Consider the following 20,321-nt stretch of genomic DNA (forward strand, 5'->3'; position numbering starts at 1 on the left):
TATTCTCTTAGTGTTCTGCATGGCACCATGGTAACCTTGGTCCTGACATCAAGCTCCATCAGCCTGTTGGAGAGGCTCATGCCTGTAATGCTAGCTCATGGAAGGCTTAAGCAGTTAGAATGTCCTGAGTTCAAGATCAGCTCAGGCTCCAGAGTGAGACTTCATCTTGAAAAACCTAACCAAAAGGAACAAGATCCACCATTTTTTTCTCTGGACCGTTAGCTCTCAGGAGAGTACAACTCAGGGCTACGTGCATCTCCTTCAGCACCCTAGCTGGCCTAGAGCTGCAATCACATCAAAACCTGGAACTGCCAGGAAACATTTCCTTTTCCAGGTGGAGAATGACCAGCCAGAGCTGTGCCCAGTCCTTTTGCATTTATTGGAAACTGCTTACCCAGCAACCCCCAAAGGAGCTTAAGCATGGCTGACATTGGAACTCTTAATGACCTAAGCCTGGGATTATCACAAGGCTACCTGGGCAGGGAAAGGAGACAGGTAGGGTATGAAGGGAGGGTCACTGAAGACAAAAGGAAGCAGAAATTGTGTCCTGCTAAGGACCTTCAGTTGGCAGGGAGAGCTTTGGTTCCCCACCTCTCCAGGCTCAGGGTGTGTGTGTGTGTGTGTGTGTGTGTGTGTGCGTGCTGACACACGAGCATGTTCATATTGCGGGTGCTGATGTGAGGGGTGGGGGAGGAAATAAGCAGTTCCCATCACTGTTTCTTTTCCTTTATCCTCTCCTTCACTTTTTGAGGTTCAAACTGGATCAGCCGTAGAATTTCTTTATTGGCCAGGGTCCCCTCGATGAATTCCTCCTCCGTAAGTTTATCTGTGCAGTAGAGAAGAAGGATCAGTCAAGACTGGCTGTATCAAGCTGCAAAAGGTAATACCCAACCTCCACACCCAGTAAAACTGTGTGAAAATATGTACTACTCAGCACTCTCAGGGACCCCCACTACCCTCCCTGATATTACCCCTCCTTCAAGACCCTTGAGCCCCGCTCGCTCAAATCAGCCCAAGACAAATAAGACTGGCCTCATAGAGGTTTCCCAGAACCTGTTCCTATACTCTGCTCCTTCTGCTGTGGCGGGGCTCTTACCTTGCTGGTTATTACACCTTAAGATCACCAGTGATTATAAACACCTGTTTTCATATGCTTTCAAAACTACCCCATAGCTCTAGCCTGAAGTTCTAGAGGCAATTCTAGGAGACTGAGAGAGGCAGGCCCAAAGTCTCAGTGCAGAAGTAGGAATGATGAGTAAAAGGTCAGGGGACAGTGGCGTGCCAGGGATGGCCTGGCTTGCAGGAAACTCTTTTGTGTGCCCATAATTCCCAGACAGCCTTAGGACATCAGGTGACATACCATCTGTGACTGCCTCCCCTGCTTGCAATTCTCATCTCTCAATCTGATCTACTTCATTTGGACGAGAATGGAGAGAGAACCTCTGTCTCCAGCCAGCCAGACCTCCATGTGTGCCCGTGTGCATGTGTGTGCGCACACGTTTGTGTATAGGTTCAGTCCAGCCAAATGCATGACACTGCACCCTTCCTCTGTGTACTTCATGCTATTCTTGGCATCACAAACATCACAGAGGGTGGGGTATAGCAGAAAAGAGAAGGGGACAAAGCTTGTCCTCAGGAAACTCTAGGTCTTGTGGGAAGACATTCCCATGTAAAAAGAAGTCTAGGATGAGACAGATCCTTCCTGTTCATGGTCATTCTTATGATCATCAGCACAGTGTGGACAAGACTGTAGAGTTGGATTTGATTTCCATTGGCTTACACTCATGGCTTTTGGACATCCTTAGTTGTCGTTGGGGTTGGGATCCAGTATTGTTCTCTGCCTAAGTCTGGGTGGTAAAATTTGGATTTCAAAGTTCTACCTGCCTCACCAGCCTCATCTAAGTTTGAAAGTCCCACCCTTGAAGCCTGCTACTGTGATGATGCTGTCTGTCTTCAGATAGGGCATGTCACACACACACACACACACACACACACACACACACACACACACACTCAGGAGTAACAGTCAGCCTTCTAACATCGTGGAAAAATAGCAGAGGGACCTTGACTCATGGACAGATCCAGAAGGAGATTCAGAAGTTAAGTGTCACGAGAAACCATCTAACACAGCCAGAATCCAAGCAAGCAAAGTGTTCAGGGGACAAGGGCCAATGGGACTGGGTGTAGGAAGGAGCCAGGGAACCGCCTAGACACAACATTTAAGGAGTTATTCACTCTCGGGGATGCCAGGACATGGTTACTTGAGAGTGTGTACCACTAGGAATTGTATACTCTGAGAGTCTGCTTGCCTCACCCTAGCTCACACCCCAGAGTCTTCCTTTGATATCATCATTTGACTGGAGAATTGATGATTCATCTCCATCTTTTGAAGCATCCTTTTGAGGATTTGCTTCTTTAGCTCTGGTAAGAGTGTGCCCTAGAGGACATCTGAGGGTCTATCCCTGGCCACTCAGATGTGCTTGAGCTCTCTCTGTCTCTATCTCTCTCTGCATGATAATACCAATTCTTGTATGGTATCCTTCCCATATGGCCATGTGTGCATCGACCGTCAGCTCCAGCTGCCACATTCTGGAATTCGCCCCTCCTTCAAGCCCCAGAGGCTGCTCCAAGCCAGCCACTAAGCAGAGCAGGGACACCAAGAGGCCTTACCAACACTGTCTCAGAGTGTCACAAACTAGTTCTTTCTTACCTGTCCTTTGTCTCTGTATCGATTCTGGAATTGAGACCAGGTCTTCATGATGAGGATTTTCCCAGTCCCTAGGCCCCTCCCCAGTTTCCCTTGGTGGCTGTCTTCTCAGTAAATTACTGGCAATGTAACTGGATCTAACCCCTTCTTGGTGAGGTTTTGAGGTCACAGAAGCTAACTTCCAGAGATCCCTGCTGAGTGAAGTGCTGTTTTCTCCTGTTCTCACTGAACTGGGAATATCTGGACAGCAAGCAGACTGAAGAGATAAAAGGCTTCATTTCCATAAACTAGTCATTGTGTACACATGGCCAGTGAGCCCTCACACTTTACATTAGTTCCAGGTTAAAGGACTGCCAAAACTGACACTCCAATACCCATGGAGCTGAGGCAGGAGGATCACTAGTTTGCTGCCAACCTGGGATCCACACTTTTCCTTCTTTTCCCCAACCCCCAAGCGGTGAGTTTTTTGAGTAATAGGGGTATGCTGACACCCACACCCCTTCCCTCCCCTCCCCCCACCTCCCTGCCATCAGCAGCATCAGCTGGAGGGTAGTAGTAGACCTGCCCTCAATGATGTGAATGGCAGACTACTACCCCTGACTTCTGAAGATAGCTTGGATAAAGTGTGGTGACAAAGTGTCCACCAGTTCTGCCTGAGCACTGTGACTCAGAAGACAGAATCCTTCTGGGGTCCCCAGGAAACTGCAGATGCTGTGAAGTCAGAGGTGACAAAGACAAAGAGATTCACCATCATCTTTCTTTCCAAAGAATGACCAGATCTTCTCAGCTCGCTTTTCTGGGGTATTTTCATCATCTGGAAGGTGTTTCACGTCTTCAGGCTTGATCATTTTGAAAATAGCCTATAGCAGACCGAGGGAAAGATCTTGTCACAAGGAGCAGTAAGGGCTTGGTGGTCCTGAGAAATCCATGTCTCACACCACACAAAAATCTACCAGGCATGCATTACTTAATTTTCTAGCCCAAATTACATAATTTCTAAAGGACACTAAGCTACATGACATTGATTGTGATAATGATTTTTGAACTATCGGGATTATCCTAAAACTTAAGAAGCTTCTACACATCGAAGGAGACAACAAAATAAGATAACCTTGGGGTAGGAGAAAATATTTACAAACCTTTGATAATGATTACTTTAATAAGGGATTAGTATATAACATATATAAAGAACACCTAGAAACTCAATGCTAAAAGAGTAAGTGGCATTGAGGGTAGTGGTACACACCTTTAATCTTAGCACTTGGAAGAAAGAGGCCAGCCTGATCTACACAGGGAGTTCCAGGCCAGCCAGGGCTAAATAGTGAGACTCTATTTCAAACAAAACCAATCACACACAAAAGCAAACAAAAACAATAAATAGCTGAATTAAAAACAGACAAGGGAACTAGAAAGACATTTCTTTAAACAAACAAACAAATAAATAAATAGGATACAGATGGCCAACAAGTATGTGAAAAGGTCATCAACTTCATTAATCATTAGGTAAATGGAAATCAAAACCATAACAAGGTATCCCTTCCACCTGTTGGGACAGCTGCTCTTGCAAAAGCTTGCCTCATCTGTGCCTCTTGTCAGGTGGGGCTGGGGTCCTGGCTCAGTGGTAGCTAAAGCTCTAGCAGGTAGGTGGCCCAGGTTTGATCCCCAGTTTGTGTATCTTATTTCTGAAGATCATAGACTAGGCTGGGGAGGGGAAAGGGAGGTGTGAACAAAACTTTCAGAAGTCTGCTCAGGAACACAGACATCCCCTTAGGTACTCTTCAACTCAGGGAGGACTGCAGAGAAAGGCTGGGTGTGGGGCTCCTTCTCCCTCTAATCGAGGACAAAACCAAAAGTGCTCCTGACTTACATGAGATCAGGGAAGTGGGCAAGGTGGTCCCTATTTATCCTGACACCAGGTTTCTAGGATTCCACTGGCTCGATCAGTGGTTCCAGGTGAGCCAGCCTGAGAGGATACTCAGGGCTAGATACCTCAGGTGTTAGGCAGGCTTGGCTGTAGGTAAGTACATTGACACGAGGACCTGGGCAGTTGCTGTCTCTGACCAAAGCCCCTGCCTCCCCAGAGACTAAAGGGTACATTACTAAAGGGTAACAGTGCCTGTGAAATTAGCCTGGACTTCAGGAAGGTCAACAGCTGTAAGAGGTGACCTTGCCTACTGTTGCTAGGACAAGAAGGACACTAACCCTGATAGCCCAAGGAAGGGTCTTTATAGGCAGCCCTGAAATGAAGTATGGATGACTCCCAGAATTCCCCTCTTCTGATCTACCAGCACCGTGTCCAGGCATGATGACTAAATACTGGCTGTGACTGGCTATCTGCTCCACCTCTCCTCCAACACTGGGCTGGCTGGTGGTGGAGTGAGAGGGAGTCAAGCCTTCAGGGTTCTGGGAAAGGCCATAGAAATCATTAAAGCCTCACCCTGGGCCCAGGGAGATTATATACATTTCCCATGGTCTTGTAACGAGTTAGTGTCAGAACTGGCACAAGAACTCATCTTTTCTGACTTCCAGACAGATGCTCTCACAATGACCTTGTGATCCAGTGACTAGCAAGGCCTTATATACTTTGCACAGCCTCAAATTCTCCTCCCCACCTCCTCTCCTTGCTCCTTTCCTTCCTGTCTGTCTAGAAGAGCATCAACCAGCACTTTTCAGGCGGACTCCAAAATTAACCCAGAAGAAGTTGCTCTGTAGACAGTGAGAGCGCTACTTGTGGGCCCCTAGTCCAGAGATGACCTAGTCTGTCCTTAGCTACAGGCTTTGCTATTATGTTTGTGGTTTATCCTAATAAGGGGGTGGGGGAGAAATTTGCAAATAAAAGCATGATTACAAATGCACCAAATATTACATAAAATATGAAGAATAGTGTTCCTTCTAACTTGAGTGGAATTTGAAAAATAAAGCAAGTGACAGGAAGGTTTAGGAGAAAAATCAGAAGACTGTCAAAGAAAGAACTTAAGGGACATAATATAGAAAAAAATTGAAGTTTCTTGATATATAAAATTATAGGAATAATTGAATGATCTCACAACATTTCCATAGGGTGAATTTTTAAGTAGCTCTTAACATATTTTTAAGCTGGCTGTGCTCACATCTGAAATCCCAGCTAAGGTGAGGTCTGAGGCAAGAAAGGCTGAGTGAGAACTTGAGACAGTTGAATGGCATAAGGGAGACTCCCAGAAAAATTATGTTTCTGAAAATTTGAGATGATATAGAAAATATTCATGGCAAAAGAGTAACAGAAAAAGCATGGGAAAAAAATCACATGTAAATATGTTAGGGTTCCACAATTGTCTTAAAGAGTGGAAAGGCGTGTAGCAATGCAGTAACTAGTTATAGACTTTGGTTTGCAACACCATGTTTGCATCATTCCTAAATTTCACAGACTGCTTATATATTAGATTATTAAAAAAAAAAAAAAAAAGAGCTAGTTGTGAGACACCAAAAATACTCAGAACAAATTATATGCAGAAGGGAGAGAAGACAGAAAACTCCAGCTCGGGGGTGGGAACCTTGAGGATCCCTGCCTAGGTTCACCACCCCAGGATTAGGAAGAGAACCAATCAGGACCCAGATTCCATGTCTCCACTGTAGTCAGTGTTCTATAGTTGAAACATACGTCTTTCGATTTTACTGTTGTAGAATCTGAATGTGTGTTTAAACAAAACAAAACAAAACTGAAGACTTACTGGAAAAAGGAAAAAAGTGTGAGAGAGGAAAGGAGGAAGAGAGAGAGGATGGGAAGGAAGGGGGGAGTGGGATGGATGAGGGAAGAAGGAAGGAAGTGAGGAAATTTTAAGCTGTATTTATTAGGAAACACCCGGATTGTTCTTTGGAAAGCAGATGACGCTGTGGTGCCCTCTCTTTCTCTCAGTACATTGGAGGCCCTTCCTTTTTCCACTCTCCTGGCTCCTGGTCCGGCCCCCACTCCACTGGGCTACACAGCATCTGTGGCCTCCAAGGTGAGACCTCCTCCCCATCCCACACAGGCAGCAGAGACAGAGACACACTGACCATGACGATCTCCAACACCTCGTTCTTGCTGATGGCACCGTTACCATCCACGTCATAGAGCGAAAAGGCCCACTCGAGCTTCTGTGTGGGCTTGCCCGCCGTGGTCATGTGCAGGGCGATCACATACTCCTTGAAGTCCAGCGTACCGTCACTGTTGGCATCGAAGCTGCGGAACACGTGCTGCGCATAAGCCTTGGGGTCAGAGTCCGGGAAGAACTTGGAATAGATGCTTTCAAACTCCTGTCGTGTGATGCGGCCACTAGGACACTCCTTCAGGAAGGACTGGTACCAGGCGCACAGCTCCTCCTCCGTGAATTTAGTGTTCAGTTGCAGTTCGTCCAGGATCTCTTTGGACAGAGCCCCGCTCTTACTGTTCCCCATGGTAAGGGAGAGTGGGCGCCGTGGGGGCGGGAGGGACAAGTGTGGGTGGCCTGGCTAGCAAGGCTGTGTGCAGCTATAGGGTGGAGACCCAGGTGCTGATGGATTAGGGGGATTTGCAGGCAGTTCCTCCTCTCAGCCCTTGAAGGGAGGAGGGGCACAGAACCCTCCTGAGATTAAAATAAAGACCTGAGAGTAGTCACTTACCTCCTCTGTAACTGATGAGAAGAAAAGACCAGAGTGGGACCCTTGCATCAAGCATCCTCCTGCACTCAAGTCCTGGAAGAGTCACACTGGTCCCTGTTTGTGTCCTCCATCCCAGGGGCACCCATCGACCTTATAATGCAGCTGTTAGGGGCTCAGGGCCTGGAGGCAGCTAAATTTAAATCCCAGCCCTGCCACTTAACCTAGGGCACCTTCTTAACCTCTCTCTGCATGGGATACCTGTCTAATCCTTCACTCAGTCACCTTTCACTCAGTCAAGGCCTTTCTTTTGTCTGCCTCTCTATGATGGCACCCTCCCCCACGTCCATCAGTAAACCCCAAACTGTCTGCCAGAATGGAAGTTGCCAGAAAGAGAAGGATTGTGTTCCTATCAGTTGTTATCCCCACTGCTAGAACAGTGACAAAATAGCTCAAACTGGCTGGTACAAGTGCTGAACACACACACACACACACACACACACACACACACACACACACACACAGACCCTCCAGACTCAACTGTGAGCCCACATAAATGTTTGACTTTACCACAGCACAGAACATGCCTAAACAACTTCAGATTACTGCCCCAGAGGATTTAGTCTAGCGTAAGTGTTCTGAGCAGACTGAAGTGGGCGCGCCTGAGTTAGAGAGTTCAGTGGGTTGGGTAAACTATGTGAACTTACGGGACATTTAACTTAAGACAGGGTCAAAACCTGCCTGGCCCCATTGTAAGTCAAGCACTATTGCTTTTTGTTCCTCAGTAACAAGGATAAAAATAAAGCTACCTAAGAGGGGTGAGCAGACTGAGTAAAGCAAGCAGACCAGGCAGGTGACAAGGGACAGAGAGGCCTGTCACACTGGCAAAGGATACAAGTGAATGTGTCATTTGAATGTAGTCACAGGGGTTGTAATATTCTATTGCTGTTGTTTTCATTCACCATTCATGACTTCCCCCCCCCCAACCAACTCTTGCTGCTTCTTGAGAGACTAGAATGCTATTGGTATACAGTTTTAGAAAGAAAAAAACCATCACTACCTTCTGATGCCATCCTTTTACCTGACCCTCTTTACAATGCTGACCCTTGCAAACTAAAATTTCTCTTTTGCAATCACACTCTAGAAACTAAACATATATTACTATCCTCTGTTTTTGTCAAGGAATTCTCTGCCTGTCTTAGGGTTACTATTGCTATGATGAAACACCATGATCAAAAGCAAGGTGGCGAAGACAGGATTTATTTGACTTATGTTTCTACAACACTGTCCATCATCATTGAAGGAAATCAAGACAGGAACTCAAACAGGGCAGGATCCTGGAGGCAGGAACTGATGCAGAGGCCATGGAGGAGGGCTGCTTACTGGCTTACTCACCATGGATTGTTCAACCTGCTTTCTCATACAACTCAGGATAAGGGATAGCCCCATCTACAATGGGCTGAGCTCTCTCCTCTTGATCACTAATTAAGGAAATGCCCTAGAGGCCTATGTGCAGCCCAATGTTATCAAACATTTCCTCAGCTGAGCCACCACTCTTTCTCTGATGACTTTAGCTTATGTCAAGTTTCCATAAAAGTAGCCAGGGCACTGTTCTACTCTGTGGGATAGTTGGGTGGTAAGATGCTTATTTTAGAAGGATCTGCTTTATTATAGAGGCCTGAGTTTAGGGCTGGTTGTATGAAGGTCTTGGGGATGGGGCCTTCAACCTGTGTGGTCTGATGATTCGTCTAGGGTCAGAGCTGACTGTACTTGCACAAGGGGACATCCAGCTGTTGTTCATGACACAATGACTGTCTCTCGAGGGTAAAAGCCCCATGCCCTCTGGGTTCACAGGTGACCAGAGCTGTGAATGGAAAGGAAAAATATCTGGGTTGGAGTTGGAGTTTTCTATTCTGGGACCAGATTAATATTGCAAGATCTTTAAGCTACTCAGAAGAAATGCTGAAATCCTATTTAAGGAATGTTTGGTGGGTGTGGAGGAGGTGGGTGTGAGGAATGTGTGCAGTGTCTGAGCATGTGTGTGCATGTATGTGAACCTGTGCATGCACATGAAGGCCATGGGAGGATGGCACATGTGTTGTTCTATAACTTTTTTACCTTACTCCCCCCATTGTAGTGTGTGTGTGTGTGTGTGTGTGTGTGTGTGTGTGTGTGTCTGTCTGTCTGTCTGTCTGTCTGTCTTCTACTGAACCTGGAGCTAGGCTGGTTTCCAGCGAGCCCAGTCTCTACACCATCACGACCCTGGGGTGACAGGCTCATGCACAACTACACCTGGTTTTCTGTGTGGATTCTGATTATTTGAACTCACATCCATATGCTTGCACAGCAATTATTCCTTAATTTTGAAGCATTCCCAAGCACTGGAATCAGATTTCAGATCTTTAAAATACAACTTCTTAAAACACGCGTGTGTGTGTGTGTGTGTGTGTGTGTGTGTGTGTGTGTGTGTGTACATGACATGAACATGGAGGTCAGAGGACAATGTACATGAGTATTGGTTTACTGCTTTTACCATGTGAACTACAGAGACAGAATTTGAATTATAAGTCTTGGTTGTAAACACTGAACCTTCTCAGTTTCAGCCCAGCATGGTGTCGGGGGCCAGGAGCCCATAGCAAACTTGCTAAGTAAATGATGGGAAAATAATCAGCCCAAAGCAGGGAAGTTGCATACTGTAGTGGCTCAAGTATGATCCCAGAACACAAGGGAGGACACTCATGGGCATGCTAGATCCAAATCTTTGCCACTGAGAGGGAAAGTGGCAGAACCCTTGGCTTAGCTAGGGGTAGGAGTAGGGGAGGAATCTGGAACCCCTGTGTTGCTATGTAAGATGGGGAGTGGGTGCTCAAGGTACAAATTATGAACAATGAACTCCATAAGTCTCCAGGCAGGTAAGTGAAATGTATAGCCTATATGCGAACAGGGCACTCACTGATGGGGGAAGATTTTCACAGCTAAGAGATCCACCTGTCAGGCCCACTGTGAATCAGCCTTCTGTCACTGTGACAAAATACCTGAGGCAATCAATGCAAAATCAGAAGCTTACCTCCGTTCATAGTTTTTGTGGCTTCTGTCCATAGTCAGCCATTGCTCTTACGCCTGTGGGAAAGCAGCCTATCACAGTGGGCATGATGGGTGGAGGAAACTGCTTAGCTCATGGCAGACAGGAGGCAAAGGAAGGGGACCAGGAAGAGGCCAGGGCATAGCCTTTCCAGAGGCATAGCCCAAACACCTAACCTCCTTACTCCCCACTTCCTAAAGGTCCCACCACTTCCCAACAGTGTGCTACAGGCTGGGGGGGGGAGCTTTGGGAGGACAGCATCTAAAACATTCCCCACCTTGGCACTGCTCAGGAATGACTTGGGTCACACATCAAAGTGATGGCTTAGTCACCCCCCCCAGCACATTCTACCCAGTGTGCTACCAGAGGACAGAGGATTGATCAGGAGAGAGAGAGAGAGAGAGAGAGAGAGAGAGAGAGAGAGAGAGAGAGAGAGAGAGAGCGCTTCCCCCTACAGCTTAGGAGAGGATATTATATCTTCTTAGGAGCTTTCTCTCCTGTACTCTCTCTGCCCTTGCAGGAGGCATTTGCTCTCAAATATGATTAGAAACGGGCCAGTTACATTAAAAACTCACACTCACTCACTCACTCACTCACTCACCCCAGGCACAGTCCTGGAAGCATATGCAATTAGGGAATAGCAGTGCAGCCTAACAGTGCCCTGCGGGAAGGGAGGAACCTCTGAATCCTTTCTGAGATCTGGTTAGAAGTGCCACCGGGTAAACTGGACGCCTGGGCCACTGTAAAAGCATTTGTCCTGCAAGTCTAATAGTGAGTTTGACCCACAAAAGCCACACAAAAATGATATTTTCTGACCTCCACACATGCACACCTGTGTGAACATACACTAATACATATATTAGTGTATATAGGTTGTCTTTATTAACCTGGTTTATGAGGCAAATCACCAGGAGGCAAGGTAAAAACAGTGCCCCCAAAGACCTGTCTCTGGCCCTCGCTTACACTGCTCCTGAATGGCCAAGTCAGAAGCAGAGCCCAAGTTTGCTAGTTCTGGGCTCTGTAGATTACAGCGACCTGCCCCTCCCTCCTACACATTCTCTCCCCTCTCTCTCTCTCTCTCTCTCTCTCTCTCTCTCTCTCTCTCTGCTTGCTCTCCAAGAGGCTGACTATAGAGGTCTGACTCTCCATTTCCATAGGTGAGGAGGGATCTGGGATTGCCATGGCAACGAAAGAGCTGACAGTGAAGGGTCATAAATGGGCGGGGGAATCTAATAGAGATCCGTGCTTTTCTGTTCAGGGGAGAGCAGGTGGGATGCAGCTGGGTCCAGTCTCTAGACTTCAGGTTGCTGTGCCCTGGAGGGACCCCCTGCAGGAGGGGATCCCTGGAAGGACCACAGGCAGCTGGGTTGATGCTGTTGAGAGTGAGGGGTCATGACCCAGAGGTTTGTTTGAAAACCTGCATAAACATCTTCTATCAGAGGGAGCACTCACGCTCCTCAGCCAAACAAGTTTGCCGGAGATGATGTATTGTGAACTGATTTGTTAAGTCTGAGTTGGGCCCATAAACTTGCCCGGTGCCCCGAAGAAAGACCGATGGCTGCGGCTGCAAGGGAGAAGGCCATTTGTGTCACTCCTTTTGGATTCCCGAGAGGCCAGCTCCCAGTCTCATCACTAAGCAAAGCTCAGCTGTTCACGAGCTCAGACCCTGGCCCTCATCACATTCCTCCTTGTTCCCTGCTCTGAGCTAAGGACAAAGTGATCCTTAACACCTTGGCGTTGGGGTTTCAAACAGTGTGTATGGGCAGGGGAAAGAGGAATGGAAGCAGTGGAGATTCAGCCTGGACAGGCCTCTCAAGCACAGTCATCATCACTGTGGAAAATGGCTGGCTGTCCTTTCTGCCTGGACCCAGATTCTCAGAGTCAATTCAGACCTTGTCTGCCTACTACACTCTACTTCCACCTGCCAAGGCCTTAACTCTATTTCCAAAGAATACCCCGACTGCCCTCTCAAACCCACCTGTGGCCAACATACACTGCGGGGAGCAACACCTCTCCCTTCTAGCACGCACCCTTTTCAATGTTGGTATTTAGCGTGATGATGCCTACATCCTCTAGAGTGAACATCAAAGGTTTGTAGCAGCTGGTGCACCCCTGTAGACCCTGCCTCCCTATCCTGCCACCATTTCCCTGAGTGGATTCTCCCAGCTTTCTCCTTTGCTCCTGCCACACTGGCCTCAAACATTTAGCATGACTTCCTCTTGGTCTAAAACAGCGGTTCTCAAACTTCTAATGCTGCAATTCTTCATGTTTTGGTGACCCCCCCCACCATAAAATTATTTCATTGCTGCTTCATAACTGTAATTTTGCTACTGTTATGAATTGTAATATAAAGATCTAATGTGCAGGATATCTGAGATCCCTGTGAAAGGGTTGCTTGACCTCCATAGGGATCACAACCCATAGGGTGAGAACTACTGGCCTAGAACTTTCTTCCCTGAAATTTTTCAGCCTGCCTTCCTCACCTACTTGTGCCTAATCAATTGAGACCTTCTCTCTGGTCACCCTGGTATAACACCCAGCCTTGCCGTCCTGGTCCCTCCATACTTTATGTTCTGCAGCTGTTCGGTGATGCCCTTGCTTTTTCTACCTGGTCCTGTTATCCAGAAAGTACGACGAAGGCAGAGCTGTCTGTCCCTTCACTGACGTATTCCTAGCACTTAGAGAGGAGAGTGACATGAAATACACACTCAGCAGTTGTTGAATTCGTGAATGATTAAATGAGTAAAGGGACAATAGCAGCAACCCCAAAGGCAGAAGGACAGCAGGAAGTCAAGGAGCGAGATGCACAGGACTGGGACCAGTAACATTGTGTCCACTTGGGCATCCAACTCCTGATGTCCTCTGTCCTTCAGATGAGTCATCAGAACTGAAACCATCACCAGTGTCTGGAGTCCAGAAGGGATGCTGAGACTATTATAGGAAGGGAAGTATGTGGTCTTCTAAGAAAGAGGGTCCCTGTGGGATCTATCGTCTCTGGAGAGTTTATTTTTCATGGGACAGATCTAAGCATCTCAAGTATACACAGAACTGAAGGAGGGGGACAAAAAAAAAAAAAAAAAAAAAAAAAAAAAGATGGCATTGAATTTCCTGAAAACACTTTATAACAGCATGGGTCAATTATACATAGCAAACGCCTTCAAAATTTAAACTCTAATTTAAACATTTAATTCTTCAGAATTGATACACATAGATGCTATTATGTGGTAGGGGAGGCATACAGCCTCCACTGGGATCAGAGTTTTGACAGTGTTACTTACAACTTATATTACATCCATTTTATTTACTGGTCTAGGCAGCCGGAGCATGGAAAGATATACAGCATGGAATAAACACATTCATCCCAGGCGAGGAATGTTGGCAGGAGACACTGCTTTTCAACATTAAAAATGTATAAAGTATTTAGCAAAAGTTACAGAAAACAGACCAAACAAGCAAGTTTATTTTGTTAGAAAAGTCCACGTTCATGGGGTTTGCTGATGTGTTCAGGTTGCAAGGGAATGCCCACTGGGTGTCTCTTTCCCTGGCAGGGAAGGCTTACAGAGTCGGGCCCTCACCCAGGTTGGCTGGTGTCCCTTGGAATGTTGGTGCCTGGATCCAAGAACCTGTCTGCTGAGGAAGCTGCAGGGAGAGACAGGTGAGCACACAGACTTCCTGACAGGGTATGACCTTAGGGTGCAGGACAAACTGGGAAGAATGACAGAGCCAATCTCAGCTCTGTCTTTCTGCCCCGGTGTCACACTGTGACTCTGGCCCTTCACAGTCCTATTGGGAACACCCCTCAGACACAAAGGGGCAACATTCCAAATTATTAGCCAACAAGAGTCTAAAGGCCATCCCCCCCTGCCCCCCCCCCAGCTCAAGCTTCTGTAGTTCAGTCCCCGAGAGCCGCACTCAGCACTAGGCGGTTAGGGCAGGTGAGGCTTGACCTTGGGCCCCTGTTGGATCCTGCCCCTTGAGAAGCAGGTCCCTCACCTTAGGAACTGTCCCTCAGAAATGATTAATCAGCAAGCAGTTCAGGGGTTGGAGAAGCCCTTCCTTCGGGTGTCCTAGCAGCTTTGCCTCCCATGTGAGAGTCTTGGGTTCTGACTCCCCGACTCTGACCCTCACCTGAATCTTGGAATGCCTCAGTTTACCTGGAGCTTCAAAACAGTCTTTCAGGATCCACCTTTCACTCAGCAATACATGACCAAGACAGCTCGGAAAAGTAGGCTCCACAGGGTCCCACCTACAGACTGGCCTGACCTCAGCTGGGCTTGGTCCTGTCTTTGCTACCACAAGCTAGTAGTCTCAGTGTGACTGCTGGCAAATCAAAGTACAGTTGGAGACAAGGACTTGATCAGCTGGCTCCTGGCTCTCCGGGACAGACCCAGATGATACTGATAATGACGTATAGTTTCTTTGGGGGTTCTGAGAGGAACTAAGCAATTCTTGGCTTGTGACACAATTGAATTCCATTTGGGTTTACCTAGAAAAGTGTCCATCATGAGAATTTTGGTCACAGCTGTGCAGATGACACCAGGCTACATATTACCGTGTGCATAGGGTGCAAACAGGCAATGGGGGCTTTGGGAAGAACAATGGATTTGAAGGCCTCAGAGACCTCCTAGGACAAGCACCCTCAGTTGGCAGATTCAAGGAAGGACTAAACTGTGCCCAAGGATCGTTGCTCAATAAACACCAAGTCCCAAGACTGATGACAGCCCCCGAGGGAGAGGATCTTCCTGCCCTGGGAGACTACAGCTGCAGCAGAAGAGGAAAGTGTTACCATCTCTCCCTGCTTTCTGTGATGACCCCAAACTAGAATCACCAACAGAGAGTGTAGCTTCAGGACCACTCAAGGGCACAGCTGGGGTCTGGGGAAGGAGCCCCGGGAATGTAGGAAGCAATGGTTTGGAATCAGTTTTACAAACTGGAGATCTGGGGCTATGACTTCCAGGGCATAAAAAAAAAAAAAAAAAAAAAATCATTTTAAAACTAAGGAAACCCTGGGGTCCACCCATATGATGGATTACTACTCAGCAGTCAAAGAGGACCCTCTACTGACACAACATCATGGCTGACTGAGAAGTTTGTATCAGAGTGACTTCATTTGCATGTAATTGTAGAAAAAGGCAGAACTATAGGGACAGGACATTGATCTGGTTGCTAGAATGGGGTGGGAAAAGGGAACTGGTGCGAAGACATGCCAATCTTGGTTCAAAGAAGTGCATTCCTTGAAAGGGTGAATTTTATTATATTTTAATACATCTGTTACCTTGGGGATGGGGTGGGAGGATACTTTTCAGCATGTGAACAGTTACAGCAATGAGGGAATCTCCAGGCTAAGGCATCAAGCAGCTGATCCTCACATGGTATCTGTAAAATGCCTTCCTTAGCTTCATAGTAACAGCCCTCTTCAGACTCTTGTTTATTAAGTCCCGCTTGTCAAGGTAACTCACAGCTGGGAGCAAGCCCCCCCAACAAGCCAAGGTCTTTTGATACCTTTTTAATTTTATGGCTTGTGTTCCCATGAAGGGGTTTTGGCTTAGCCAAGAGTCTCCTGCACCCATTCACTACCCTGGTAATTGGTTGGATTCTCCAGAGAGAATGGACAGAATCCCCTGTCTCGAATTTGGATACTTTGTTTCAGCTCTTAATCAACCATTGTCTAGATCCTCCTGAGTCAACAGGGTCTTGTGTGGAGTTAGAAAGGTGGCCCCCACAGCTGACCTAGAGACAGACAGCTCAGGGCTGCCGTCCACATCCTTCAAATGGCTTGGGCCCTGTGGGACTGTTCAAAAGTACTAGAAAATAATGAAGGGTAACAAGTATCTCTTCCCAGAGGTTGTCATGGCAACCAACCCATTTTTTTGAACATCATTCATTTCAGAGATTTAAAAAAAAAAAAAATCAGGCTTTTGCAGACAAAGCTTAAGTGCATTGGCACTCCTGGGAGGGGGCAGGTAGAAAGGACTGTGCTGCTCTCAACCTGGACAATGGATGCTCGCCCACCCTGAACAAACCCAGCCAAATCCTCTCAGAACCTAAGCACCCACATTTACAAAAGCAAGATAACGGGGCTGGGTGTAGCTAAGTGGGGGGGCACTGGTTTAGACACATATGACTCTGGGTTGGGTCTCCTTGTTCTTCAAACAGAACAAGGACCCCAACAATAGCTTGAACACTCAACTCTAGTATGTACTTGCAGGTTCTCAGACTTCATGCTCTTCTTGATTTTTACCCACAGTGTACTGTGAAGGTGGATGGACACCTGACTCATAGTTCTGGGTGTCATTTCCTGGTACCCTTCTCCTCCATGCTCTTCCTCTTCCTATTTGTAGTACAAGGAAAGGTACTGAAAAGCAATCAAAGCTATTTCTGAAATTGGAGCTGAGAGTCTGGTGGTGATGAGACTCAAATCTTGCTGCTGGGTTAAGACCTCCTAGCACAGTTAATACCTTAAGAATCCCAGTGCAAAGTGGGATTGTACCTTCTCTCCAGACGGGTCTAAACACATGTGTCTACCTGTGCATGAAGTAGACTGGAGAGAATTCTCTTAGACACAGACTATTTCTAGCACTCAGCACCCAGTTCCAAGCAGTCACTGAGAAAATGAGTGTGCAAATGAGCAGAAATCCCAGCACACATCCAGAACCTCTGAGAACTCAAATGGGCAGAGGAGGAGAGCTGGCATTATCTCAGAAAGAGGCGAGTCTACACTAGACAGGTCTGAGGGTTTGCTTGGATGACAGAGCCGTAGCCTGTCCTCAGATAGATTATACGTTGCTTGTCTATACCCAAACGCTTCATGAATGAATAGAAGGAAAGGGGGAAGGAGGAAAAGGTATATGTGGATAGATTAAAAAGGAGGTGAGGTGGCAATGAGGAAGCAATGACCTCAGAATGAATTGGCTCACATCAACCAACCGGGGTTTTGCTGGAGCAAGTGACATCTGAACCCTTTGGATGGGAAAGGGAACAAAGTCATGAGCCACATTGTGGTCCCCAAAACCCCTGTGTATGACAAGACCATCACTCACAAATTAGGTCACTAAACCACAGCACCCATCTTTTAATACAGAAACCGGGAAATCATATCCTAATATTGATAGCTGGTTCATGCTGAGTCCTGTAATGCAGAGCACGGGTTGGTGAAATGTCCTTTGTGGTTGAGATGTGTCAGTAAGAAAAGTGACAATGCTTAGTTTGCTTTAGTGTATCAGGCATCCTCCTAAGAATCATGAGAGATGGTTCTGTGGATGAGGCACCAGAAAGGGTTGAGATTAGTAAACTGCCTGCTGTTAGCATGTAAGATGGAAAGGTATGAGTTGCACTCACAGGATTCTGGCCCTTGGGGAGATAAACAAGTCAAATACAAAGTTACCTGTAGGAAGATGAAGAGGGATGACCTCCCATCCAGGGCTCCCTGCTCACTATTTAACAAGTTCCTTCTCCTATGTGGCAATAACCTACAGCCAAAAAGTCTGGGCTACTGTCCAGTGCCAGCAAGGGGGACATCAGTTCCTACCCCATCATGTACATCCAGAGCTGGGGCCACCAGAGAACAACCTGTGGTCAGCGGTGTGGCAGAACTCTGGACAGTGAGCATGTGGCATACAATACTTTCTGAGACCCCACCCCTAAAGCCTTTGAATATGCACATAGCTGTCTGAGGACTTTGAAAATGTCTTCTATTGAGCCTGGGAAGGGGTATCATTGTGAGAGCAGGGAGCTTCCTTCTTGAGAAAGAGGCTGAAAGGAAGGACAGATTGGGACTTCCGTGGTAGACTTTATAGCCAGTGCCTGATCTGAAACAGACCGGAGCCATGATCTGGTGATGCCAACTGAGGTAGTTCTGTCCTGATCTTTCCAGAGTTGTGTTGAGAAGACACCCCCTACCCCCACCACACCAACACCAGCCTTGTGTGAAGGGATGAAAAAAAAAAAAAAATAGATGTGAGCTCTCAGAATGCAGTAGGGGAAAAATAGGGAAGGCTGAAAAAAGTTGTGGGTGCAGGCTGTGGGCTGGTAAGTGCCTCCTATCCTTGATTCTGATCCTGGCATTGTTTGGAGACAGAGAACTCCCTCCCTCCCTCCCTCCCTCTTTCTGTAGCCCAGGAGATGAGAAGCCAGCTGGAGGACAGGCCCTGGATACCTGGGGCACAGAAATTTGATGGCCACCCAAATGGAACTCAGCAGGGACCCCAGGGTTTTAGCCTCAGTTTTTTTCTCAGAGTGACAAGCACAGCATGGAAATTGGAGGGGAGGCTTCAGTCTTAGAGATGGAGTCAGGGCTGTGAATCCATCTTTATGGCCTGGGAATATTGGGGAGTCCCTGGCTGGGCCCTCTTTCTGGCATCACCGGCCCTTTTCCTCCTTCTCTGTGGCCAGGTCAGCAGGTAACAGGGCAGATCCACCCCTTCTCCATGGGACCCCCAGCTCCTCTCCTCAGCAGGACCCCTGGGGACCACACAGGCGCATCTAGATCTCCATGTCCACTGGGCGAATGTTGCCTGTTTTGTGCTCTCTGACCCATAGCTCCCTGTCTTTGGCTGGGTCCACTTTTCTCAGCAGTTGGTCCACAGGCTCGACTGTCTGCAAGGGACACAGAGGAGGGGTCATTGTCAGAGGTGGCAGCTGAACTGGGATGTCTCCTGTGTCCCATGCTGCCGCAGATGGAGAGCCATCTCAGATCAGCCCTTCTAGAAGGTTCCAGGGCCCCATGGAGGTGTTTGAGGGTGCAGAGCACTGTGAGAGGTGAAGCGAGTCTGAAGATTGCAGGCCTGGAGAAGAGGCCAGGCTGTCCCAAAGGGGACCTCTTCCTTTGTCTTCCCTTGGCTAACGGACCTGCCTTTGGGCACTGGTTATTGTTTTAGAAGTTGTATATTTGGTTTGCTTTCTAAAGCAAAACCTCATGGTAGACAAATGTCTTTAATTATTTTAACCATGGTAAAGCTGGGTGAAGCACAAAACTGTGATCCCAGCACTGGGAAACCTAGGCAGGAAGATCCTACATTCAAGGCCTAGCCAGATCCAGCCTAAAATCAAACTGATTATAGCTTTGGTGAGAGGGACTGGCCCTTGGTAGCAGATTCAAGGAGAACCTGCCTCTTGTACTACGAATGGATCACACGGACCTCTGCGGCAATCATGCCAAGTCTGTCCTGCTAGCCTTAGTACATAGATGGGAAACTCACGCTTTGGTTGAACATGTCTGTCTCATGCCGCAGCTGTGTGTACTGGCACAGATGTTGTCGGATCATTTCCACCCTCTCCACCTCCAGCCGTTCCAGCTCCTACGGAGGAAGAAGAAAAGACCAGAGGCCCCTGAGCCCTCCCCTAACTCAGGGTCCTTCCTACAGAGCAGGTGTCAGGACACCATGTATTCTATGTGGATCCCCAACCTATCTGACCCTCTGGATGTTCATGAAGAAGGAACTAATCTCTAGGGTGAAGATGGTCATAAGAGCATTTTTGCCAGCTTGGTATGGAACTCTGCATGTGCAGAATATCCAAACATCCCTATTAGAGCTCAAAGAGAGGTTCTACGATTGTTCCCATTGTCCAAAGTGTCATGGAGCTGTAGAAAGAGCAACATTTAAGCTGGGGTCTGTGGTGCTCTCCAGCTGATGGTTGGGGCAACAGAATTGGAGCAGAAGAGCTCAGCCTCTCACGCTCTCTGGTTTCTACCCACTCCTAGTGCTGAGGGACAAAGAAGACCAGGCAGGGAGCAAAGCAGGCTGTGAATGTGCTAGCCATTGTCAGAGAAGAGTGGGAAGGCTTGTGGTTGGTTTCTAGCTGGTTCCGTGACTTTAGGGGATTAGGCTGTTATTCTGTGGGGAACTAGGTCACTGCCCTGGTGATTAACCTGGAAGGGAGGTAAAGAAGGGGGCTTAATTAAAAGATTAATGGAGGAGAGGAAAAGCAGGGCACTGGCCC

The 20,321-nt window shown here is 47.4% G+C and overlaps 2 protein-coding genes across 6 annotated transcripts in view; both read right to left on the reverse strand.

Moving 5' to 3' along the window:
• Positions 1 to 684: 684 nt before the first annotated feature.
• On the reverse strand, positions 685 to 7,151 carry Rcvrn (recoverin). Its single transcript, XM_051181518.1, has 3 exons — positions 6,740 to 7,151; positions 3,456 to 3,567; positions 685 to 826 (listed from the first exon to the last, which is right to left on the reverse strand). The coding sequence occupies exons 1-3, from the start codon at positions 7,118 to 7,120 to the stop codon at positions 711 to 713; spliced, it is 609 nt and encodes a 202-aa protein (XP_051037475.1). The 5' UTR covers positions 7,121 to 7,151; the 3' UTR covers positions 685 to 710.
• A 9,135-nt stretch (positions 7,152 to 16,286) lies between these two features.
• The window catches only part of Gas7 (growth arrest specific 7), a 224,066-nt gene continuing 220,031 nt past the window's right edge, over positions 16,287 to 20,321 (reverse strand). For all 5 annotated transcript variants that reach the window (XM_051180355.1, XM_051180358.1, XM_051180356.1 and 2 more), the window contains 2 exons: positions 19,580 to 19,678; positions 16,287 to 18,977 (listed from right to left, as the gene is read on the reverse strand). In XM_051180355.1, the coding sequence (XP_051036312.1) occupies positions 18,864 to 18,977; positions 19,580 to 19,678 (213 nt within the window). In that variant the 3' untranslated portion in view covers positions 16,287 to 18,863. The remainder of the gene's footprint in view (positions 18,978 to 19,579; positions 19,679 to 20,321) is intronic.

Source organism: Phodopus roborovskii, unplaced genomic scaffold (assembly GCF_943737965.1).
Source record: "Phodopus roborovskii unplaced genomic scaffold, PHOROB, whole genome shotgun sequence".
Taxonomy (NCBI): Eukaryota; Metazoa; Chordata; class Mammalia; order Rodentia; family Cricetidae; genus Phodopus; species Phodopus roborovskii.

Excerpts from the sequence above, each read along its gene's own strand:
- Rcvrn (XM_051181518.1), bottom strand. The coding sequence starts at position 7,120 with ATGGGGAACAGTAAGAGCGGGGCTCTGTCCAAAGAGATCCTGGACGAA. Across the intron at positions 3,568-6,739 it reads AGGTGTTGGAGATCGTCATG|GCTATTTTCAAAATGATCAA; the intron begins GTCAGTGTGTCT and ends GGTCTGCTATAG. Across the intron at positions 827-3,455 it reads CTTTGGAAAGAAAGATGATG|ATAAACTTACGGAGGAGGAA; the intron begins GTGAATCTCTTT and ends TCTACTGCACAG.